Source organism: Uranotaenia lowii, chromosome 2 (genome assembly GCF_029784155.1).
Source record: "Uranotaenia lowii strain MFRU-FL chromosome 2, ASM2978415v1, whole genome shotgun sequence".
In the NCBI taxonomy this organism is placed as follows: domain Eukaryota; kingdom Metazoa; phylum Arthropoda; class Insecta; order Diptera; family Culicidae; genus Uranotaenia; species Uranotaenia lowii.
Genome location: NC_073692.1, coordinates 26,016,394 through 26,042,074, shown reverse-complemented (window position 1 = coordinate 26,042,074; position 25,681 = coordinate 26,016,394). Strand labels below are relative to the sequence as shown.

General features: G+C 40.9%; 3 protein-coding genes across 3 annotated transcripts; 1 reads left to right on the top strand and 2 right to left on the bottom strand.

Moving 5' to 3' along the window:
• The first annotated feature begins 7,890 nt into the window (after positions 1-7,890).
• On the top strand, positions 7,891-8,646 carry LOC129748070 (NTF2-related export protein). Its single transcript, XM_055742540.1, has 2 exons — positions 7,891-8,088; positions 8,202-8,646. Exons 1-2 carry the CDS (start codon positions 8,068-8,070, stop codon positions 8,598-8,600), a joined length of 420 nt encoding a protein of 139 aa, XP_055598515.1. The 5' UTR covers positions 7,891-8,067; the 3' UTR covers positions 8,601-8,646.
• Positions 8,637-10,805, bottom strand: LOC129748069 (gastrulation defective protein 1 homolog). Its single transcript, XM_055742539.1, has 2 exons — positions 10,627-10,805; positions 8,637-10,567 (listed from the first exon to the last, which is right to left on the bottom strand). Exons 1-2 carry the CDS (start codon positions 10,718-10,720, stop codon positions 8,727-8,729), a joined length of 1,935 nt encoding a protein of 644 aa, XP_055598514.1. The 5' UTR covers positions 10,721-10,805; the 3' UTR covers positions 8,637-8,726.
• Positions 10,806-18,954: 8,149 nt separating this feature from the next.
• Positions 18,955-24,930, bottom strand: LOC129741164 (uncharacterized). Its single transcript, XM_055732871.1, has one exon. The coding sequence runs from the start codon at positions 24,928-24,930 to the stop codon at positions 18,955-18,957; it is 5,976 nt and encodes a 1,991-aa protein (XP_055588846.1).
• Between the last annotated feature and the right edge of the window lie 751 nt (positions 24,931-25,681).

Here is a 25,681-nt window from a genome sequence, read left to right as displayed (position 1 = left end):
GCGGCGAAGCAGATGTCAATTTGTTCCGCCGCTCGAGTTCGCGTAGGCTGCGTCCGTAAATTTTCCGCCAATTCGCATCGCATCGCACTCACTATGTCATCGGCCTAAGGGGGTATGGCCGATGACATAGTGAATACGATGCGATGCGATGCGGTGAATGCGATTCAATGCGGTGAACCACATTTGATGAAAATGTATGTGAATCGCTTAAACCTGACATACTCAACGCGGCGAAGCAGATGTCAATTTGTTCCGCCGCTCGAGTTCGCGTAGGCTGCGTCCGTAAATTTTCCGCCAATTCGCATCGCATCGCACTCACTATGTCATCGGCCTATGTCTCTGAATTCTACGCTTCTAACGGCGTGTTCGTAAATTGATTTTTCTTTCGAAGTGATTTTTTCTATCGATGTTGGCGACGTTGGCGTTCGTAAATTAACGGCGTGTTCGTAAATTGATTTTTTTATCGAAATGATTTTTTTAACGATGCTGGCGTTCGTAAATTCCAAACAAACGTATGCAAAAGCATATGGTGATGGGCGGAACGACTAGCAGAGCGCACGCACATCAACTATCAGCGGGATAAGTTGGTGAAAAGGATATTCCGGATTAATACGGGGAAAACACTCGCGTTAGTTTAATATAAAAGAACTTTATTATAAAGACGCAAAACGATGGCGACTTGTCGTGTGAAAAACGCGGTTGGAAAAGATACACACTCTTAATGTATTCTAGTCACTTTACAGCGAGGGATAAACCACCAGCTGGACTAACGTATGCGAAGGGCGTAATCATTGTACTTCGACACTCCTCCTCAATGTCGCGCCTCTTCGCCTCTACTTACGGACTCCCATAATCTCGCGGAATCGCTCAAGCTTGCACGGACCAAGGGGTTTGGTCAGTGCATCGGCTACCATCATATCAGTCGGGCAGTACACCAGGTCCAATTGTTTGTTTACGCACAACTCCTCAACAAACCTCTCTCTGGTGTCGATATGTTTCGATCGACGACTAGTTCGGCCCGTCTTCACGAAGGATATGCATCCTTGGTTGTCCTCGGCGATAACGGTCGGCTGCTGCTGAATCTCGTCCAAATCTTTGAGCAGCTGCCGGAGCCACAGCGCTTCTTGGCAGGCTTCGCTGAGTGCCACGTACTCAGCCTCCATCGAGGATAGGGTAACACATGATTGACGTCGACTAGCCCAAGATATAGCTCCGACGCCAAACTTAAACACAAAACCAGACGTCGAACGCCTCGTTTCGATGTCATCACCCCAATCGGAATCCGAATAACCAGACAATACAAGGTCGGATTCTCCACCAAGGTGCAAGAAATACTCTCGGGTCATCTTCACATAACGCAACACCCTCTTGGCTGCGGTCCAGTCACGTTCCGAAGGTTCGGCAAACTTACGACCCAAAATAGCGGTGCAAACGCTCAAATCCGGTCTGGCAGCTACGGCCAGATAAAGCAGTCCACCAACTAAACTACGATACAAAGTGGCATTACTCAACTTTTCACTAGTGTCTACAGTCTTCACATAACCAGGATCCATGGGAGAATTAATAGTCTTAGCTTCTTCCATCCCAAACTTCACTATCATCTGGTCGATATACGGTAGCAAACGAATTTTGAAAGTTTTCTTCTCTTGTTGCACTTCCATGCCTAGAAAATGTCTAACTTTTCCCAAGCATGTCAACTCAAATTCGTCCTTGAGTTTGTCCAAGACACTTATCACTTCACGATCGTTTGCTGATGCTACAAGCATATCGTCGACGTACACTAGTAGTACCACTTTGCTACTCTTATTCTGTTTCACAAACAAACACTGATCTGCGTTGCACCGAGCAAAACCCAACTTCGAGAGTACTTCGTTCAACTTCTTACTCCAACACCTCGCCGACTGTCGCAGGCCATAAATACTGCGCCGCAAGCGGCACACCAGCTCCTCCTTTCCCGGTGATGCGTAGCCAGGAGGTTGCCGCATGAAAAGCTCTTCGTCTAGCTCCCCATTCAAATAGGCCGTCTTGACGTCGACGTGTCGAACGGTGAGACCTTGCTTCGCAGCCACTGCTAGAAATGCACGGAAGGTTGCCTGCTGAGATACTGGAGCAAACACTTGGTCAAAGTCAACTCCGAGCTGCTGGGTAAAACCCTGCGCCACTACTCTGGCCTTACACTTCACTACATGGCCTAGCTCGTTCTTTTTAACTTTATACACCCACTTTGACCCAATTACTTTTCTTCCTTCCGGCAGTGGAACCAGGTCCCACGTCCCGTTCCGTTGATGCGATTGGAGCTCCTCCTCCATTGCGTCGCACCATTCCTTCTTCCGTCGCGCTTCGTGAACATCAGTGGGCTCCTCTACAGCACATGCCGCAACACCAGCGGCGAAATCCAAAACAAAATCATCAAGACGTTTTGGAGCTACACCCTGAGTTCTACGAAACGAACGACGTGGTTGCACTGTTTCATTCTCACTTGCTGATTCATAGTCAGCTTCACTTGTATTGTTTTCGCTGTCTTCAGCAGCCAATGGATCATTTTCACTCACTAAATCGTCTTCTTCTTCTTTCTTTTGTACACTCACTTTTTCAATTCGACGATTTTCTGCTTCCACTGGAACCTCCTCCACGGACGACGATCCATTCTCGAGCTCGATAAACCGAGCGTCTCGGCTAACCGTGATGTATCCCGTTGCTCGATCCACAAACCGGTACGCCTTGTGCTCCATCGAGTATCCGACGAGCGTCAACTTCTTGGCCTTGCTCTCCATCTTGCTTCTCTTGGAGGCCGGCACGTGAACATAGGCTTCACTGCCAAACACCCGCAGGTGTCCCAAATCCGGTTTTCGCTCCCACCAGAGCTCGTATGGGGTTTTCTCTAGCGATCTCGATGGCAAACGGTTTTGAAGATACGTTGCCGTTAGCGTCGCTTCGCCCCAGTACCGCTTCTCCATTCTTGCGTCGAGCAACATACACGTAGCCATTTCGATAATTGAACGGTTTTTCCGTTCCGCTACACCGTTCGATTGCGGGGAATAAGGCGTCGTAAACTGTGGCTTAATTCCTTGCTCCTTGTAGAATTTTCGCAACTCGGTATTATCAAATTCGCCGCCACCGTCGGAACGCACGACGGCGGGCTTCCGTACGAAAATATTGTGGACCCACCGCACATAATCCTTGAGGCACTCGGCAGCCTCGGATTTCAACTTGAGCAAGTACGTTACAGTAAAGCGACTGTAATCATCGATTATGTGCATAATATACCGATTGCCACTAGGAGTTGCCACGCTCATTGGGCCGCACAAATCTGTGTGCACAATATCGAGAACTCTGGATGACTTCCGATCGAGTACAGGGGGAAACGGGGCACGGGCAGACTTGCCCTCCAAACAACATTCGCAAACAATTTTCAACCCACATGAACTCACCTTCATCCCAGTTGCAAGGTTCTCCTTCTCGATACGCTCCAATGCCTTCCAATCGCGGTGGCCTAGACGCCTGTGCCACTGGTGCTGGCAGTTCTCCAGATGCTGTCCGATCGTCGCTCTCATTGATGGATATCCTTGTCGCAGTTCGTACAATCCACCATTGCGACAGCCCGTTGCCAGAACGGTTCCATCACGATCGATAATATTACAGCCATCACTGCCAAAATTCACTTTCAAATTCATCATGGCTAATCGTCCAACCGAAACAAGATTGGCAGCCAAACCAGGCACAAATTTCACTCCGCTTACATCGATTCGAATAACTTTTTCTTTGCCGTTAACACAATACAAAACACCGCTACCTTCACCCTGGATTTTGATCTTGTTGCCATCGGCAAGGGTAATAAATCCACCCTCACTCTCCACCAATGACGTAAAAAACGACCGATCGTTGGTCATATGTGCAGTTGCACCACTATCAATGATCCAGGAGGATCCACTACAACCCGTGACGAAAGCAGAAGCTCTCTCATCACTGCTAGCCACTTTGGCATTTACACTTTTCTTCGGATCAAACTCTTCTTCTTTGGTAGCATATTTCTTCACTCGGCAATTTCGAATCAGATGGCCATTTTTGCCACATCGGAAACACTTTTTCGAACTTGACTTGCTCTCAGAAGAGCGCATAGCATTTTCCTGCTTTCCACTTGCACCATCACGCTCGAGCCGTCGATTGTGCTCATCCATGAGCTTCGACTTTACCACATCCATGGTAACTTCCTCTTCCGACCGACTATCCAGGGCCGAAACGAGGGCATCATACGACGGAGGCAGGCTTCTTAACAACAAACACACTTTCGTGTCAGCCCCCAACTCCGTACCAGCTGCTTCGAGGCGATCGAAAAGTTCGTCAACTTCACTCAGGTGCCTCTCAAGTTCACCGTGTTCCGGAAGATTCTTCGCGCACAGTTTCTTCAATAAAGAAACGCGCACCGATCGACTGCTCTTCTGGTGATAATCCTTCAAGGCATTAAAGGCATCACTCGCAAAAACACTTCGCTTAACTAGCGGTAACTGGCTATCTTCCAGCAACAGAATGAGCGTAGCTTTAGCTCTCCTGTCATCAGCCAACCAATCGGCAGAACGATCTTTTTCTTCTGGCAGGGGATTTTCGATTGTATGCCACAAATCTTCCCGGCATAACAATGCCTCCAGACGCAATTTCCACGTCTGCCAGTTTTGCCCATTCAATTTCGGAATGGCAAACTTCCCCTCTGCCATTTTCACACACTTTCCGTTTGTCCAAACACTCGAAAACGGACAGTTCTTTTCTTCGCTATCTCCCGAAAGCGGAACACGCAAACCACGCGGAAAACTTAACCTCAATCGGTTACTCCCGGACACTTTCCGAAAACGAACAACTTTTCACGAGTCTATCTGCTGGGCCCATAACCTGATGGGCGGAACGACTAGCAGAGCGCACGCACATCAACTATCAGCGGGATAAGTTGGTGAAAAGGATATTCCGGATTAATACGGGGAAAACACTCGCGTTAGTTTAATATAAAAGAACTTTATTATAAAGACGCAAAACGATGGCGACTTGTCGTGTGAAAAACGCGGTTGGAAAAGATACACACTCTTAATGTATTCTAGTCACTTTACAGCGAGGGATAAACCACCAGCTGGACTAACGTATGCGAAGGGCGTAATCATTGTACTTCGACATATGGAAAGTGATTTGACATCTACCAAACAAATCAATCGACTGATGTATCACCCAAAAAAAAAACAATTTACGAACGCGCCGTAAACAAACTGTATGCAAAAGCATTGGGAGGTGATTTGACATCTACCATACAAATCGATGCATCACCCAAACCTGGGAGAGGAAAACTGAATAAAAAAAGAAAAAAATCTTTCAAACGTCAAATTTCTCTCATCAATCTACCGACCAGTGCGAAGGTTCAAAATTTTACTTTCTTATTTAGTGATTTTTAATAAAACTTGTTTGATGCTGAAAAGCACTTGTTTTGCATAAAACAATGATTTAATAAGGCTTTGTTTTGTTCAGGCAAATTCTTGCATGATCAGGCGTATTGAGTCGCTCAAATTTCGTCAAAGTTTAGAAGCTGATAAATAAAAATGGTTGGATTAATTGTTGTTCTAAAAATAGCTAAATCTAAATTTAGCACCTAAACAGCTGAGTTACATGACTCGCTACACGAAACTGATCATCTAAAGTTAAAATTTGAACGATTACAAATCTTTTCAATAGTTGCTGGCTTTTTGCCGAACAGTAAAAAAACGATACAGAAAACGATACAGCAAATTTCAGTCTTCCTCCCCCAGACCCAAACAAATCAGTTTACGAACACGCCGTAAATCAATGGCAAAAAAAATTAAAAGGTATCGAAAACATATGTGCCATTGCACAGTCAATTTTAAAGAAATTCAAGTCGATCAATTTAACAATTTTAACAAATTGCTCCATTTTTACAATTTTGGTAATCTTTAAAACTTTTTAACATTATTTTACATCTCAACAATTTAAACAGTTTGAACAATTTTAACAATTTAAATATTTTAGCAATTTTTACAATTTCAATATAAGTTTTACAACTAAATGTTTTGAAAATTTAAATTTTTCTTACATTTAAACAATTTTAACTTTTTTTCAACAATTTCAACAATTTTAGCAATTTTAACTATTTATAAGTTTTAAACATTTCAACAACTCACATTTTTAAAAATTCCAACCACAATTTTAATAATTTATTAATTTCATCAACGATTTTTTCAATTTTTACCATTTTTATGATTTAAGCAAATTATAAAAAAAATCATAAGTTTAAAAATTCAACAATTTTTACAATTAAATTTTTTTTTACTGTTTTACCAATTTTTTTCAAAATTTTAACTATTAATTTAAAAATTTTAACAATTTCAACATTTTTTTAAAATTTCAACAATTTTTAAAATTTTAACAATTTTTACAATTTTAACCATTTTTATTTAAAAATTTTACAAATTTTTGAGTTTTTTAATTTTAATTTAAATTTTTTTATTTTAATTTTAATTCATACAAATTTTGACAAACTAATTTACACAATAAATTTTTCAAAATTCTTGCTTTTTACCATTTTGACAATTCAAACAAATTTGACAATTTGCGTTGGTTCACCTTCCATGAAATGTGTCATGTGAAATTATACGAGTTTAAAATAAAATCAGAGATGACAAAACTATATAGCCCCAAGTATCCAATTCGTTGAATGTGATTTTGGAAATAATAAAAACTTATGGAAATTGGAAAAAGTTTAATTAGAATTAGCTGAAATCCCTGAAAACGAATTATTGAAAAGGCTATTTTTTAAAAAGGTGTTTATCCCAATGTGATTTACACTTTTTGCAGGTGCAATGCCATGAGCTAGATGTAGAGGTGTGAAGGAACTCGGTTTGCCGTGGTATAGGTGATCGAAAAAACGTAAACATTGTGTGTATTACAGTGATGACGTCATAACATCATCGGGGCTGCAGTGCGTAATACAGTTTACTAGAAAAGTTGTCAAATTAACATGATTAAAGTACTATAATACTGAAAATAGTGAACGCTCGTATAAAAGGTGAAACATATATTCTTGTTGAGTGAATTTCCCATCTCAAAATGAGTATTGAATGGCTTTTTTCAGCGTGATTCGGTTGTTACAGAACGCGTTTTTCCGTGGATTGTTCCCTCGTCGTGGAATAACCATCTTAGAAGATATTGTAATCGAGGGCGATGACTTCAACTGATCCCCAAGTTTGCATTTCTCTGTAGAAATTCTTCGACTACTTGCTTCCGGTTCCTCACTTTAGCTCTGATGGATCGAGCAGACTCAGTTGGAGGGCAACGAACGGATAGCAAAGCTGAGAGAAAAAACGAAACATAAAGAATATTGCGATAATGGCCTAAGTTAGAAATACTTACCAGATTTTATAAGAACCCTCCTTGCGTTTTTCATATAAACATTGACCAACTCCGTCAATTCGAAATGCTGGGAGCACACGTATATGCCGGATCCATCCTTACGGCCACAGAACGCGAGCCATTTTTTGCGTACCGCGGGTTCCTTCGGTAGCTGATGAAAACTCACTGCTCTATTTTGCTTCTTAGCATCGACCTGCGAAATTTTGCAGGATTTTATTCAGCACTTGGTCATTTTTTCATTTAAAAAAATTTATCTAAATCAAAAACTCTTCCGTAATTGCAACCCAAACAACTGTTATGACGTCATTGATGCGAATCAGACCGCATTGCATGCACACCAGTCTGAAGATACTGATGTATTTGTGACAGCATCAAAATATCTCCGCACCTTATGTAAAGCTCATGGGGTGCAATGCAGATTATTTTGTGGCATCGCTGGGTCCTAGAGCCTCTACTGTTTTAGATTTGTTTCAGATTTCTCAACAACTTGTTTCTGAAGGGATTGCATCCATTCGCGCATCGCATAAAAATTTCACGACCGAAATTCAAGCTTATAAATTAAATCGCTCTGCGAGAAAGTAGTGTTTTACAATATAGTTCAACTTCTCAAGAATTGTTTCATTCCAAAAACAGTGCAAAAATACAGATATTAGATTCTCTACAAAAATGTCCGCTGCAATTGATTCGGTGAGTATTACAAGCCGCTTCATTTTGTAGGTTAGGTATTTGTTTTGTTTTCGTTGACCGCCGATCCAAGATAAATCGGTTTAAAAAACTAAAAACCGCCGGTTCTCTTTCAGGATCTGCGTACCAAAATCGACACCGCCTGTCGTACAGCGGAGGAGTTCACCAAACTATACTATGAAAGCGTGGACAAAAAGCGACATCAAATGTCCCGGCTATACATGGATAATGGGCTGCTGGTGTGGAACGGAAACGGTGCCAGCGGAAAGGACAACATCCAGAAATACTTCCAGGAGTTGCCACGATCTGAGCATATAATGAACACCCTGGATGCTCAACCAATTATTGATGATGCTGTGGCTTCCCAATTGACGTTCCTGATTCAGGTTTCTGGGACAGTCAAATTCCAGGACAACCCAACGAAACCGTTCCAGCAGACGTTTATGATCACTGCCCAGGGGGATAAGTGGAAGATCGCTAGCGATTGCTTCCGGCTGCAGGATGGAATCTTCTAGGCTTTAAGGTATGAATAAGGAAATAATGACGAATGATGAACATTAATATTTCGATTTTTGTATATAGCATTCTTCGAAATATTGAAATGAAAAACGCGATGTCTTCTACTTTGTCAATGTAACAACTTATTCGGTTTTCGGTTTCTTACTATCGGGTTCATCTTCACTGTTGAAAATCGGCTTGGGTTGCGTTTTGGTGTAAGCAGGCGAAATCCAGTAAGGATTTTCAGCCGCTTCCTTGGCGTACTTCAGAATAGCTTCACGAGGGTCCTGATCGTCTTCAACACGTTTGCTAAGACCCAAATTTCGTATAACATACGAGGAAAGCGTCCCACCGGAACTTGCCACACGTCCACCCTGACCGCTGGTAATTGGAAGATCCGGTCGCTGTGACTTGACCGGATCCATTCGATCTTTCTCCTGCTTTTTGCGATGAGAACGTGATTTCTCTTGCCGGAACATCGGCAGGGCGTGGGGAGTAATGACCTGGGTAACTCCAACCACTTCCATTTCTTTCTTTTTGCGATGGGTTCGAACGACGCACAGTTTGGCTCCTCTCATACTGCGCTTTTCATCGTACAGGCCACGGATTATTCCATTGCCACACCCGATGAACACCTGATTCAACTTAGGATGCCAGTGGCAGCGAATTATATGAGAATCGGTTATTGGAATGGCCGTTACAGTTTCAAATGTTTTCGTATCGAAGAAGCACAAATTAGCTTGCTTTTTCCCCTTAGGGAGGGATTCTCCGGTAAGAACCATCGTATCGTCAGGACTGAAACAGCAATCTGTTGTATCGTAGCGGGAGAACAGATTATCAAACACATGGAGGGGTTTCTTAAACGCTCTGAGGTCCCATAGCTTCAAAGTTTCATCAGTTGCTCGAGTTGCTAAAATCTGTCCTGCATAGGAAAACAAAACTGATGAAATGTCACTTCCCTTTGCATGAGCGTCACGCACACAGTGTGTAGTATTTACAAACATTTTTCTGGTGTCCCACGTCTGTATCGATCCATCACTACATCCGGCTGCAATCAAGGTAGCATCCCGATTGTAGGTGCAAGTCGTGGGAATTGTTTTTAAACCTCCTTGAGCTCGCGTCTTGATGACATTTTTCTGCTCTTTCGATTTCGGAAACGACCAAGTTCTGAGAGTGGAATCCATTGCACTGGTGAGAAATTCATCTTTCTTAACGAAATTCCAACAGCCACCAGTCAAACCTGCCACATGACCCTTTGTCTTCGTCATATCTGTAATGTACTGATCTCCCTTGACGCATTCAAGCTTTTCGAAACCATCACGATCGAGAACCTTCGCCTGCGAGCTGCCAGAAATTACCAGAATCATATCACCGGTAGCAGAATAGTGCAAATCTCTGATCGGGTGGTTCTCACACGGTTGCAAGCTACGGAAACTTTTCATTGATTTGTCCATACCGGAAAAATCCCAGAAATTCAAATTATAATCCACCGAACCGGAAGCCAATCTCGTCCCGGAAGGGTCAGCCGTTAATGCTATGACTGCCTTGGACCCATGTCGCATCTCCACCTCATGGGAATTTGGAATTTTATTAATAGGAAGATCCTCGTCAAAATCATCATCGCTATCGTCGTCGCTGTCCTCATCGCCATCCTTCTTAGCCCTTCCATCCGTTCCTCCCTCACTGCCACCGGACATCATTGAAGGGAGAGGTCCAATAGTATCATCTTCCAAAGAATCTTCGCTATCAGAATCCTTCTTTTCAACAACATTCGCATCCACCTCAACGGGTGGAGCGTTTTTTCGTGCCTTTTGTACCATCTCCTCGATATCAAATTGCCTGGCCTTCCGACCAAAACCACTGATACCCATCAGTTCCTGCATCCGGCTGTTTTCCAAGTCGGTTGCTATTTTATCGACCGCATCCGATCCAACTTTCGAGGGACCAGATTCGGCTTCATCTCGTCGGCCAAAGGATCCGAAACCTAAAACGTTGGTAACTGTTGGTAACTTTGAAACGATTGCCTTGTTTTGATAAACTAACCTGAGGTGCTCTCCGTGCTAGATGTAGGCTCTGGCGCAGCACTGGTAACAGATTTCAATTGGATCTTGCCGAAGGTGATTTTTCCTTTATTCATGTTTGTTTCTGGTGATTAAATCAATGGTTTTCCATGGAGAAATTTTTTTTAATTTAAAGATTTTTTTTTTTTTTTTTTCTTTGCTGTTTGTTGGCTGGGGCCAGTGAGCCCATCTCGCCACTGTGGTTCTGTTATTTGTGTTGACATGCAACTGTCAACTTCAGTTATGTTGTTGTCTGGCTCTTCGTATTCTCCAAATCAAACTTGCGTTTTGGTTTCTTTTAAAAATTGGACTATTTGTAGTAGGCTATCTTCGTGAAGTTCTTTTAAAATTTCCGGTAGAGGTTTCATGTGTTCTATTATTAGATAGTTGCTTCTAGTGGTGTTGTATTTATGGCAATTGTACAATACGTGATTTAGATCTTCTGTCTCTCCGCAGGTTTCACATTCGTCGTTGCTTTCTAGGCCCCACTTGGCTCTTCTTTCTTTGGTGAGAGCATGCCCACTTCGGATACGATTAAGAATTTTGATTTGATTGGGTTTTAGGACTAGATCTTTAAACCATGCTGCCCTTCCAGGTATGTTCATTAAGGTAAAGTGCCATCTGCCTTTTGTTTCTGACAGTTGCTTGTATTCCTCTGTCCAGTTATTCCAGCAGCCTTCTTTGCTTATAACCATCGCATCTCCGAGGGTTATTCCCATAGGGAGGCTTATTTCTTCTCGAGTTTTATCAACCGCGGCTTTGTCAGCGATCTCGTTACCCTGAATCCCCATGTGGCTGGGTATCCACTGTATTTTGATGTCGCTGCTTGACGATTTAATTTCTTTGAGTATTTCCCATACAAGAAAATTTTGCTGGAGAATTTCTATATTCTTTAAGCTTTCGCAAGCGCTTTTCGAATCGGTCAATATAACCATTTTGTTGTATTCTTTTAATTTACCATGTTCTATGGCCAGCAGAATTGCCAGCAATTCAGCATTTGTGATGGAGTAATTTTCGGTGATACTTTCGGCACGTACTTCTCCGGAATCTGCATTGTAGTAGGCCACCGATGTGCCCCTGTTAGATTTCGATGCATCCGTAAAGATCTTCTTAAAAGTGTTGTATTGTTGTTGCATTACTTCTTTGTAAACCCCTCTCCAAACAGCCGGGTTTTGATTTTCTTTTTTAGCTTTTTCTTTTCCCAAATGCGATTTTACAATCAGTTCCATCCTTATGTACCGCTCAGTATAAAAGGGGCAGATTTGGTTGGTCAACTGTTTGTCCTTCGGATGAATTTGAAATAAAAGATCTTCGTTTTTAAGTGCCAAAAATGTCAAAAAGGATCCATTCGAAATTTTTTTAGCTAGGGTGTTTGTTAGGAACTCGTGTAGAGGTGTTTTGTAATACATTATCCTGATCAGTTCCTTTTTAGTTAGCATTTCTGTTCTTACGTGAATTGGTACTTGCCCTGACTCTGCCAGGACAACTTGAATCGGGGTACTTTTCAGATAACCAAAGGAACTCCTTATGTAGTTGTTTTGGACCACTTGTAACTTTTTCAGATTCGTGCTAGCCGCATTTCCGTATATTAGATTTCCGTATTCAAGCCTGCTCCTGACGAGTGCATTTCCTATCTTCAGGACCGTCAGTGGATGTGCTAGGCTTTGCTTGCGTGCCAATAGTTTTATCAATCCGATCTTTTTGCTTGCTTTTTCCTTTATGTCCTCTATGTGTTTCCTATGTCTTAATGTGCGGTCGAGCGTATATCCTAAGTAACGGTGAGTATTGGCAATATTCATGCGTTGCCCATTCAAAAGAATGTTTATGTTCGCGGCGTTTTTTTTGGAGAACCATATTGCTGCTGATTTTTGAGGATTCGGGTTTAGATTAAGTTCTATGAGTCTTTGCGATAAACTGGTAAGAAATCTGTTTAAGGTTGCCGCAGTTTCTGTTGGATTGTTATCTTTGGCCAGTACTGCGAAATCATCCGCGAATTGGACTAATATGCAATCTTCTTTTGAGAGCTCGTGTAGACTTGCAGTATACAAGTTGAACAAGATCGGTGAGAGTGGGCAGCCTTGTGGGAGTCCATCACTGATCGCTTTCTCGATCATGTTTTCGGTAGTTTGTAGGCAAACCTTTCGATCTTTGAGATAGTTGTACAGCCAAGATACTATTTTTTGTGGAACCTTCATTTCGCTCACGGTGTTAATAAGCTTTTGTGAGAGAACCGAATCGTATGCCTTGCTTATATCCAAGAATGCAACCATGCATTCCTTTTTTTCGTCCCACGCGTCGTGTATGTAATTTACGACGTAGTTTACACACGAAATTGCTGAGACGTGTTTTCTGAAACCGAAGGACCTGTGTGGAATTAGCTGCCGTATCTCTGCAATGTCCGTTAATCTATTTTTGAGAACCGCGTTTATTAATTTGAGTTCCACACTCATCAATGCTATGGGCCTTCTTGCGATCGGAGCACCGGAGCTTTCGTTATTTTTTGGAATTGGCTTTATCAAGATATCCTGCCATTTTTCTGGGATTTTTCCACTTTGGAAGACGATGCTTAGCATTTCGAATATTTTCATCTGCATTTCGGGGTTTAATCTACGCAGCATGTAGTATGATATTTTACTTTTTCCTGGAGTTGAATAGTCCTTTTTCTTCCTTAGTGCAAAATAAAATTCTTCAACTGTTAGTGGTTTCTCGAAACCAATCAACTCATCTTCAGTAGGGCATTTTGGTTCGATAATAGGATTCAGTTTTCCACCGAAAAAGTGTTCCATGAAAACTGTTCCTTCCTCCGTGTTAAGTTCTGTTGAACCACGAGTCTTCCCTGTCAATGCTGTATCTATACCTTTGACAATATTCCAAATTTGGCGACTCGGTGTTGATTCGTCTATCATACTTGATATCTCCTCCACATGTCGCCTCTTTGTCGATCTAATCTGCCTTTTAAAGATTGCTCTCGCCCTTTGTAGCTTGATGTAATTGGTCATGGATTTCTCTCGATTATACTTCCTTAGCGCACTTCTTTTTTCATCGTACAGCTCTCCCAATTCATCTGTCCACCACGTCTTCAAGAAATTAGCTTTTTTATTCCGTACAGTAAAGGATGCGTTATCTGTAACCTCTTCAAAGATCTCAATCATCTCCGCGGGGTTGTAGAGAAATTGTGGCCGTATATTGTTCAGTTGCATAATCACTTTATCTTTATTTACCCTTCTGGTCGTTTGATTGTATATGGGGATGTTGCTATCAATCTCTACCAATATTGTTCTGTGATCGCTCCCTAAGGCTTCGTCCTGGGGCGTCCATTTACATTTCGCTGCTACTCCTGGGGTAGTTAAAGTTAAATCTATAGCTGATTCTCTGTTTTCTGGTAACGCAATCATTGTTGGAGAGCCATCGTTGAGGATCACAAAATTCGAGCTTTCAGCAAGCCCATTTAAAATTCTACCTCGACTGCATGATTCGAACTCTGGGCTCCAGTTTTGGTGATGGGCATTCCAATCTGCCCCTATGATGGTTTCTCCATCTAAGGTGTTCACGAAGTCAAAGAATTTCTCAATCTTGTCCTTCGTTTCTGTCATGTTGCAACCTCCAGGGGGGAAGTATAACGATATCAGATTTAGAGGATCGAACCCTGATGTAATTCTGATTCCTATAATTTCAATTGGCAATATGTTGGGCACCTTTAAGTTTTGGTAATTATATCCGTTTTTGATTATGATAGCCACTCCTCCATGGCCTTCCGGTCTGCGCCAGGAGACGTGTCGAAAGTTTTTAATATTGAAATGCTCCCCCTCTTTTAGCCTTATTTCCTGTAATAGTGCGATGTCAATATTGTTTTTCATCAATGTAACAAATAATTCTTCTCGTTTTTCAGTTGGTCTTAATGTTTGAATGTTATGTTGTAATATTTTTAGCGTTTTATTGGCCATTGTGTTGAATTTCGATTCTGGGGGAATTCTCTTGTTCGTTCGAGAATCTCTCTAAAATGTTTGATAGTTCCGTTGTTACATTGATGATCAACTGGTCGTACTGTAATTCGTCATTAGCCGTCTGAATTTGCTCGTTTATTCGGTCACGTAGCTTCCTAATCGCTTCAACCCACAGCTTTGAGCGTAACTCTTTTAAAATGTCCTGTCTCAGCTGTGCCATAAATTGTTCGAACACTGTCGCTTTAAAGTCCCCTGCTGATGGCACAGGGTGTTCGTCGATTCTCGTGAGGTTCGTCTTTGGGAGTCTGGTGTGAGATTTTCTCTTGTGCCAGGGATTCGTTCTCGTCTGAACTGACCTCAAACTTGCTGTACTTTCTAATTCGGGGAAGTCTTCGTCCTGGTCCAGAATACTGAATGGATTTTCCTGAGTAAAGATTCCTCTTTCTGCCTCGTTGTACGAGACGTTTTTCCGCGCCATCTCTCGCAAAACCGCCTGTCGTTTGCGTCTCTCAGGGCAGTCTTTATGTCCTGCGTCGTGGTCTCCTTGACAGTTGGCACACCTTGCATTGTCTGGACATTCTGTACCATTGTGTTTTTTACTGCAATTTTTGCATCTTGCAGTACCCTTGCAGAACTTTTGGAGATGCCCGAAGCGCCAGCATTTCTTGCATTGCTTCACTGGGAAAACATAAAGCTCAGCTTTGAAGCTGCAGCCGTATATTTTGATTGAGGGCGGCTTCTCCGTTCCCTCGATCGTTATTTTCAAGTTCTTCGTGATTTGCAAATTTCCGTCTTCGTCTCTCCTTTGTATCCTCTCAACTTTTTTAACGGCCCCAGAGCCGGTGCAAATTTGTGCTGTCTCCTTGACGTCGAAGTCCAGTGGGACGTTTCGAACAAAAAGCGTCGTTTGGTTTCTCATTATTGGTTCATAAAGCTTTAAATTCACGCTACTCAGATCTAAGCGTTTCAGGTTTTGATAACACTCGACGGTTTTTAGATCAAGCTTGAACCTGAACTTGCCTATTTTGCATATTTCCTTAGCCTCGAATCCTTTCCCTGCTAACCATTTTCCTAGGTCCAGTGCATGTTTTGGTGTCACCGGTTTGTCGTAGTCGAGTGGCTCTAGGTAAGCCGTTTCGGCGCTATATGAAGCTGTTCCACTTCCTTCTGCTTTGGAATGGTTATTGGATGTCACGGTTTTCTTAGGAGGATTTTTTGGTTTGCTCGTCGTGGCCTGTGAAAATGAGGCTTTGCTTCCTTGCGAGCGCGTAATTCTATTTGCGCTCATCTTTGGTTCAAAGTATTATTTAGCACTAAAATGATAAAAGGTTTTTTAGTATTTTTCTCTATAACTTATTACTATAAAATTTGTATTTCTCTCTTCTTATTTTAATTCTTAACACTATTCTTTCTTCTTGGCTTCTTTTTCTTAACACTAATTTTCTCTTGGCTTTTTGTTTAAATCTGATTTTTCTTGTTTTCTTTTTCTCCTGGTTCCTTCTTTGTTGGATTTAAGGTCTTAATTTCTCCACTTTTAATGATTTTCACTGCATGAAATGTTTTTCTCGTATCTTCGAATTCAAGTCCTTTGTGTTGATATTAAACTTAGCTAGTTAAATCCGCTTTTAAACTCGTAAAATAATATTTTTTTCCGGAGAATTAAAACCGCGTGGTTCTTCCTAAGAAGTGTTGCCAGTTCTCCAATTTAAAGATTGAAAAACTCCATGTTAATCAATAAAATTTTGGTAAACAGAACTGTGCCCTTCAGAAATACTTATATGGAGTCCATTTGGCTGCGTACTTTTATGATGCTTTCTATTCCCAAATCGAAAATTGATTCAGAATCGGTCCAAAATTGGAAGTGACCCAACGTTCATTTAAAAACAAAATTTATTTGATAAAACTGAAAAATATATATCATTTTTTCGGATTCTTAGAATCTATTACGAGAAATGTATCCAGTACCGTCGATTATGAAATTAAAAGATTCTTAGAATCTATTACGAGAAATGTATCCAGTACCGTCGATTATGAAATTAAAAAGAAACTGAAAACTGTATAAGGCATTAAACTTTGACTTTAAATTAAAAACCAATCTCAAAAAAGCTATTTAAATACCCCACAGGTTTCAAAATAATGTTGCACAAAACAATGTTAAAAAAATCTAGTTTACTTGATAAAAAATTTATTCTGAAATTCTTATTACCTACTGAAAGTCCTTAATCTGGCTACTATTGAATTGAATCGAATACTTCGTTTTGTTTTTTTAAATTTGAACTGGACTTTATTTTAAAATTTTGGCAATTTTGCCATTTTCGTCTATTTAGTAATTTTTCATCATTATTAATAAACTAACTAACGAACTTTGTAATTTTTGTTATTGAGGTATTGTTGTAATTTTTGCCCTTGTCATGGTTATTTCAGTCCTTTTTGTTATTTTTGTCATTATTATCATAACATATTACACATTCATTACATGTTAAAAAAAATAAATTTTTCAGCCATTTTTTATGTTTTTTTATTTTTGTATTTTTTGTCATTTTTTAAATTTTTGTCATTTTTTCCATTTTTGTCGTTTTTGTTTTTTTTTTCATTTTGTCATTTTTACACTTTCGTCATTTAAAAATACATATAAGCCATTTAGTATTTTTTTTGGGTTTTGTAATTTTTTTTCCACGTTTGTTATTTTTGTGATTTTTGTTATTCTTGTTGTTTAAGTCATTTTTGTGTTTTTTTAAATATTTCACTTTTGTAATTTGTGTCATTTTTGTATTTTTTTTGTCATTTTTGTAGTTTTTATCATTTTTGTCGTTCTTGTGATTTTTGTCATACAAAAAAAGGTCCAGGTAGTTTTTTTTTCGTTTTGTCATTTTTTTGTGATTTTCGTTATTTTTAACATATTTCTCATTTTTGACATTGTTGACTGTTTCGTTTCTTTGTTCTTTTTGATATATAAAATATTAAAAATTTTTTTCATACTTAATCATTTTTGTTATATTTATAATTTTTGTTGTTTTTCGCATTTTGGTTATATTTGAAAAGGGTTTTTGTTTTTTTTTAACTTCTTCAATTTTGAGAGTTTTATATTTTTTTTAAATCTTTTTTTGTCGTTTTTGCCTTTTTTGTGATTTTTTTTTATGTTAGTCATTTTTGTTCTTTTTGTAATTTTTGATTTCTTTGTTAATTTGTCATTTTGAACATTTTTTTTTCATTTTTATGCTTCTTGTGAATTTTTTCTTTTTGTTATTCAAAATTTTTGTAGTTTTCATCTTTTTCTGTCATAGCAGTCATTTTTAAAATTTTGTTATATTATTTGTATTAATTTTGTAATTTTTGTAATTTTAACCTTATGACAATTTTTTTTGATTTTGTTATTTTTGTCCTTTTCGTAATTTTTCTTATGTTTGTTTTCTTTGTTGAAAAATTTGAAAATGAAAAAAAAAAACAAAAATTACAAAAACTATAAATATGACCAGAATGACAAAAACTTCAAAAACCAAAAAATATGACCATAATATCGAAAATTAAAAAAATTACATGATTTACTAAGGTTTATTTATATAATTATATTATAATTATATAATTATTTTGGTCATTTTAGTTTTTTCTGTTAGTTTTTGGTCATTTTGGTCATATTTGTATTTTTTTTTGTTTTTTTGACGTTCTCAATTCTTGAAATTCTGTAATTTTGGTAATTGTTGCACGACGGTTTAATCAGTCAATTTTATTATTAATTCCTTTTGAAAGAATATAAAATTCCTGAAAATATATTTCAGTGTTAGACTATGTCTGGTTATTTAGTTGAAATGAACTTACAGTCAGTGATTGACCGTCTAGCAACTCGATATAAACTTGGCTTAAGCCGTTGGTTCAGTGTCGTAACAACCTGTAACATTTTGAGGTTAAGTTCTCTTATTGCATTTAACATATTATATGAAACCTCACCGTGTAGTTATTTCGAATTTCAGCAGTCGTCTGCTTACTCAAAGCGTACCTCTCAATTACAATGTTGGGTACTAGATTATAATAATTAAGAATTACTTGTAGTGAAAAGTTTCTGATAATGTAAGATCTGCTTACCTATCATGAATTCAAGCACTTACTGCGGAAGGCACTGACGAAACTGATAGCGGAAGGGCTAATTATCGGCTAATAAATCTTCGTAAACTGGCTAATTAATCGGCTTATAAATCTTCGTAAACTGGCTAAAGATAATAAAGCTTATAAGTTTAGGTATCGGCTATAAATCGTATCTTATACCTGTTCACTTCGTAAACTACTTAAGAGCATAAATCACCAAACCGAGAAATGCTGTGTCACGTTTTCTGCTACGCTTGTTTCTCAATCTTCGCTGTCGTGTGTCGAGATTACTGACGTTCCGTTGCTGTACCTGTCAGGGGTGTTGCTGTAGGCGAACTTGTTTTCACTTCGTTTCGTAGTTGATAGGGGAGCGATGGGTTCAATGTTGGCTCGGTGCGAGTAACAGTCCCCCCCGGAGTGCACGAGTTCCCAACTGGTGTCGCTGCTTCTCTAACGCCGATGTCCAAGATTGCAAGCTTCGCTACTGGGCGATTATAAACCCCAGTTGATGTTTGTATGGTTGCCCATCTTCGGCGGCCGTCAGGTGAAACGTTTGTTGCGATAATGCGTCCTTTTGGCCAACAATTGCGCGGTAGATTTGGGTCTACGATGATTGCAATATCATCGACTTCAATAGGCTTGGTATCCTCGAACCATTTTGATCTTCGGGTCAAAGTTGGAAGGTAATCGTGGACCCAATGTCTCCAGAATACGTTTGCCATCATCTGTGACAGCTGCCACGATCTACGGACTGCAGTGGAACTATCATCGAAAGGAACCCATGGTTTCAAACCGTTAGACGAACCCACTAGAAAGTGATTAGGGGTTAACACCAAAGAAGTGCTGTCTTCAATAGGCACATGTGTAAGTGGTCGCGAGTTAACTATATTCTCAATCTCTACCAACATATTCTCAAGAATTTCATCGTTTGGACGATGGTTAGGGTTCAGTTTAGCCATGTTCTGTTTTACTGAACGGATGAGTCTTTCCCATGCCCCTCCCATGTGAGGGGACGCCGGTGGGTTAAAGCTCCATTGTGTATCTGGCGAAGTAAATTCTTCCATTAATCTGTTCTGATTTACGTCTTTGAGAACTGATTTAAGTTCCCTATCCGCTCCAATGAAGTTTGTGCCTCGATCACTATAGATGCAAATAGGAATTCCTCTTCTACTCATGATGTTGCGTATGGCCATTATACACGAACTTGTCGTTAACGAATGTACCACTTGTAAATGTACAGCCCTTATAGTGAGGCAGGTGGCTAACACGCCCCACCTTTTCTCTTGTTTACGACCATTGACCACTAGCATAGGTCCGAAGTAGTCGATGCCCATATAGGAAAAAGGGCGCGTGTACGCCGATAGTCGACCGAGTGGTAGTTCGCTCATCAAAGGAGCCTGTGGTTTCGCGCGCTGGTTTTTACACACCTGACAGTCTTTTCGAATATTTTTATATAATGATCGTAGGCCCGAAATGTAATAACGCTGGCGGATTTCGTTTATCGCGGTTTCGTGGTTTTGATGATGATATACAGAATGAATATTTAAAACGATTAGCCGAGTAATGTGATGTTTGCGCGGAAGAATAATAGGATTTTTCGTGTCTGGCTGAGCAAACTCACATAAAGATATACGGCCACGAATTCTTAACACCTTATCTTCGTCTACGAAGGCACAAAGCTTGAACAGTGGGCTTTTCCGTGGAATGCAACTTTTCCAGCCATGGGATTTTTGATTGATGAGAAGCTCGACTTCCGCTGAGTATGCTGAACTTTGGGCCAATCGAAATAGATACTGCTCCCCCTTGAGTAAGTCTTCGCGAGCAAGTGGCCCGACAAGAATTGGTCGTTGTTTTGCAGTTCGTTGCAGGTTATAAATATATCGAAGAGCGTAAGCCGTTTTTCGAAGAAGTACAGTCCAGGATGAAAAATTTTCCACGGGAATAAGGGCAGATGATAAAACGTGATGATGGAGGACAAGAGGTCGCAGTTCAATATCCGTCGATAAGAAAGCTTTTTCCGGCAGGGGCCATTCAGCTGTCGGACGTGATAACAACTCTGGGCCTCGAAACCACCTACTGCTGCTATTGAAATCCGGGTAAACTTTCCATTTAGTGCCATCGTCAGCTACATTTAATTTGGACGGAATCCAACACCATTCAGACAGCTCGGTGGACTCTAAGATGTCGCTAACTCGATGCGAAACATATTGGCTATATTTCCGATGGTCTGACGATAGCCAACACAGTACTGTTTTAGAGTCTGTCCAGAAATATCGCTTATTCACTTTGATTGAAGATGAACCTATAATAGCGTTTGAGAGTCTAGCTCCTATCACGCTTGCCTGCAGTTCAGACCGAGGTATTGAAAGAAATTTAAGAGGCGAGACTCGAGTTTTAGAGCTCACCAATGCGCATTCCACTGCTCCGTTGTTTTCGAATCTTAAATAAGCAACAGCAGCCATGCCGTTCTCGCTAGCATCAACGAAAGTGTGAAGCTGTACGTCTGTTTGAGTGGTAATCGGCACGAACGAACGGTAGCAACGAGGGATTTTGACTTCAGTCATGGTTGGGAGAATTTCCAGCCAGCGTTTCCATTTTTGAAACTCGCTATCTCCTATGGGATCGTCCCATCCAACCGACGATCTCCAAATTTCCTGAAGCAAACATTTGAGGAACATTAGAAAGTGGCCTATCAACCCCAAGGGGTCGAATATTTGCATGAGAGTTCGCAAAACTTCACGCTTTGTTGGTATACGGTTGCCGGATAAGATTGCAGGATCCATTCTTGGCGACACCTTAAACGTGAAACAATCGGCAGACGTGTCCCACCACATTCCAAGTACTTTGTCGGTGCTTCCTTCTCTCCCCACATCCATGTCGATTTCTCTCGATTCGACGGATTCAGATCGGCCTTCCAGAGCGGCGGATACAGAAGTCTTGTTTGATCTAAAGTTCCTCAGTTCGAAACCTGCGTTACGGTGAATCATTCTAACCTGGTTGGTCAATTCGATTGCCTCCGTTTCACCTTCGACGCTAAGCAACATATCGTCAACGTAATGATTGGTGATTATGACATTAGCTGCAGCCGGATATTGGTGCATGTACTTCTCTGCGTTTCGGTTTTTTATGAATTGCGCTGTACATGGGGACGAGCATGCTCCAAATGTCATCACTTGCATGACGTAAGTGAATGGTAGGTTTGTATCCTCGTCTCTACCCCAGAAGAAGCGTTGGCAGTTTTGGTCCTCTTTCCGGATCAAGACCTGGTGATACATTTCGCGGATGTCTCCGCACACCGCAACCTTGTATTCTCGAAACTTCAACAGTACTGCAAAAAGAGAGGTTAATTGGTCGGGTCCTTTTAATAACAGAGAGTTAAGCGAAATTCCGTGAGCCTTGGCGGCGGCATCCCAGACCAATCTCGTCTTCCCAGGTTTGTTTGGGTTGGTGATTGGAAAAATTGGCAAATACCAAATTTTCTGATGCCTCTCTGCTAGTTCCTCAGTGGATAAACGACGTGCATAACCTTTCTCAACATAATCGTTGATTTTATCGTTCAGTACCTTAGCCAAAGTTGCATCTTTCCTTAATCGTTTTTCCAAGCATTCCCATCGGCTTAGCGCCATAGGCTTACTATCGGGCAGACGGCAGTGGTCGTACTTCCATAAAAGTGTAGTTTCGTAATGACCATTCTTAGTGTGGGTGTGCGTTTCGAGTAGGGAAATTGCCCTTTGGTCCTCTCTTGACATAAAGGCAGAAGTGGATTTAATCAGTCCCAAGCTTTCAATGGCGAAGAAATTTTTCATGGCCGCGTGAAGGTCTTGATCGCAACTTTTCTCGCAGGAGCATTGGTTAACGGAATGGTGGTTGATGTACGGAGTTGTACTGGATTCATTGGAGCAATTACCATAGACCGCCCACCCTAGACGTGTCTTGACGGCTATCGGTTCTTCAAATTTCCCTTCCCTGCTCTTTAAGGGATTCCCTAGTTGGGCGTTATCTAGACCTATTAGAATCCTGGGACACGCATCTTTGTAGGATGTTATCGGGACGTCTTGCAGATGCTTGAAGCGATTCCCTAGTTCTAACATATTCAGAGTTTGAGGTCTGATGTCTAGGGACTTAACGGTTCTAACGTTAGAGATCGAATATTTTTTCATCTGTCCGCCGGCTCCAGAAATAGTCAGATTCACCTTCCTCGAGTTTTCTGTTCGCGTTGTTCCGCTGGTCCATTTCAGGCATAAACTTTGTACTGGTCCTTCCAGTTCAAGTTCCTTGACGATTTTATCCTCCATTAAAGTAATTTCAGAACCATCGTCAATAAAGGCGAAGGTATGCAGCGTTTTAGTAGTACTTTGGAGAATAACTGGAATGATTCTGAACAATACTTCGTTTTTGCCGAATTGATTAGTATTACAACTTCGTTCTTCAGTTTCTGTTGTGGGTGGACTCGTCCCAAGATTGTTAGGATTATGCAACAAGTGGTGATGCAAGTAGTTGCATCCCCCTGTCCCGCACTTTCTTCGTTGTCTGCAGGGTCCATTATGCCTGTTTAGACACTTGCGACACAGTCTGCGTTCCTTTACTAACTCCCATCTAGTTTCGAAGTCCAATGCCAAAAAAGTTGCACATTTGGATACTGCGATGCAGCGCCCGGAGCATATCCGACAGAGCTCCAACGATTTTTGTTTTACTTCTTGATGAGTTAGGCTTGCACTCTCCACGATTTTGTTTTGACACGGTTCTTCATCACTTTGTTCCTCATGATAGTGCAGATAGCTTTCCTTTTTATCTCGCCGGGCCTTGCTGGTAGGATTGGACGTCATAATTGTACTCGCATCCTCCGCTACGGTGTACAACCAGCTACTAAAGTGTAGCAATGAAGGGCTCATGATTTCTCTAGAATGTCTAGCCCATTGAAGCTGCAGGGCAGGCGGGAGTTTATTAACTAACTCGGAACGCAGCGTAGCATTGTAGGCGAAATCCGGTACACCACAGGCTTCTATGTTAGCACGCAAATTTTCCACCGTTAGAGCGAAGTTTACGATGGACTCCATCCTTTCGAGAATCGGCGGAGCATGTATTCTTATTTTGGATATCATCGCATTGATAATTGCTTCGGGTCGTCCAAAGACCATTTTCAGTGTTGACATCACACTCGTAACGTGATCTGGATGAAGCAAACGGCTCCTAACGGCCTCAAATGCCTTGCCTCGGAGACATTTGCGGAGTCTCAGCATATTTTCTTCGTTTGTGAACCCGCACATCTGAGTTGACGAGTTAAAGGTCGAAATAAAAAGGGGCCAGTCCTCGGAGCTCCCGTCGAACTCAGGTAAATCCTTCGCTAGCGCTTGTCGTGCTGCTAATTGACTTTTATTTAGCAGGCAAATATCGTTATCTCCACAGTCGGTTGGTTGTATTAGTGGTTGTAACATATTAGGTCTGGCTAACGGAGTCGAACGCTTTTCCGGATTGAAATTACGTGGTACGGAAACCCTTTTGTTTCGGCTTGGAATTTGTTTGCCTTGTTTATGTTTTCCTTCTTCAATTCGGTCGTCTTCGACACGTAATCCAAAATCTTCTCCGCCCAAGTTAATGTTACCTATCCATTCTTCAATTTCCGACATTTTATCTATTTTACTATCGACATCGACCTCACTTCCTTCCATAACTGCCTCCTCCAGAATCGTAAATTTTTGCTCAATGTATTGCTGTTTTAGTTCCGCAAGTTCTTTAAGCTTCTGCAGACGGAGCTCGGCAATCTTCATAGACTCGCTACGGGAGCTTTTTCTACTACTTATTGATTGTACCTCGGGATCTGGATTAAGTTTGAGCTCTTGGCGCTGAACTAGAGTCTTTTGCTCATTCCTTATTGATTTTCGTCGATTGATTGTAGCCTCGCATCGCGGGCACTCCCAATTGGTTTGATTGGCCACACCGGAGGTAACCTCTACGCAGGAGAAGTGGTACCAGACCTCGCACTGGTCACACATTACCATTCTGCTGCTGTCCCGTTCGTTGCAACTCCCACAGTGAAAATTAGCACGCTTCCTTGCCGTTCGGAGTGGAATGCGTTTCGATTTCGGCTTTGCTGTTACTTTGGGAGCTCTAGGTTTTCTGGGTTTAGCTCCGAGCGTCTTCTCATTTGGGACGGATGTCGGGTTTGTATTAACGTCCTCATCTTTATTTGCTGCGATACTCATGGGCATAACCGTATCCTCTTTCGGTAGTTGTTCGTCATTTCCAACTTCGATGCTTGCCATGACTGAATTTTATATAATGTTGCACGACGGTTTAATCAGTCAATTTTATTATTAATTCCTTTTGAAAGAATATAAAATTCCTGAAAATATATTTCAGTGTTAGACTATGTCTGGTTATTTAGTTGAAATGAACTTACAGTCAGTGATTGACCGTCTAGCAACTCGATATAAACTTGGCTTAAGCCGTTGGTTCAGTGTCGTAACAACCTGTAACATTTTGAGGTTAAGTTCTCTTATTGCATTTAACATATTATATGAAACCTCACCGTGTAGTTATTTCGAATTTCAGCAGTCGTCTGCTTACTCAAAGCGTACCTCTCAATTACAATGTTGGGTACTAGATTATAATAATTAAGAATTACTTGTAGTGAAAAGTTTCTGATAATGTAAGATCTGCTTACCTATCATGAATTCAAGCACTTACTGCGGAAGGCACTGACGAAACTGATAGCGGAAGGGCTAATTATCGGCTAATAAATCTTCGTAAACTGGCTAATTAATCGGCTTATAAATCTTCGTAAACTGGCTAAAGATAATAAAGCTTATAAGTTTAGGTATCGGCTATAAATCGTATCTTATACCTGTTCACTTCGTAAACTACTTAAGAGCATAAATCACCAAACCGAGAAATGCTGTGTCACGTTTTCTGCTACGCTTGTTTCTCAATCTTCGCTGTCGTGTGTCGAGATTACTGACGTTCCGTTGCTGTACCTGTCAGGGGTGTTGCTGTAGGCGAACTTGTTTTCACTTC

Bases quoted from the DNA above. Each gene is read 5' to 3' on its own strand.
- LOC129748070 (XM_055742540.1), top strand. From the start codon at position 8,068: ATGTCCGCTGCAATTGATTCG. The intron at 8,089-8,201 runs GTGAGTATTACA...GTTCTCTTTCAG, and splicing joins TGTCCGCTGCAATTGATTCG to GATCTGCGTACCAAAATCGA.
- LOC129748069 (XM_055742539.1), bottom strand. From the start codon at position 10,720: ATGAATAAAGGAAAAATCACCTTCGGCAAGATCCAATTGAAATCTGTT. The intron at 10,568-10,626 runs GTTAGTTTATCA...CCAACGTTTTAG, and splicing joins TAGCACGGAGAGCACCTCAG to GTTTCGGATCCTTTGGCCGA.
- LOC129741164 (XM_055732871.1), bottom strand. From the start codon at position 24,930: ATGGCAAGCATCGAAGTTGGAAATGACGAACAACTACCGAAAGAGGAT.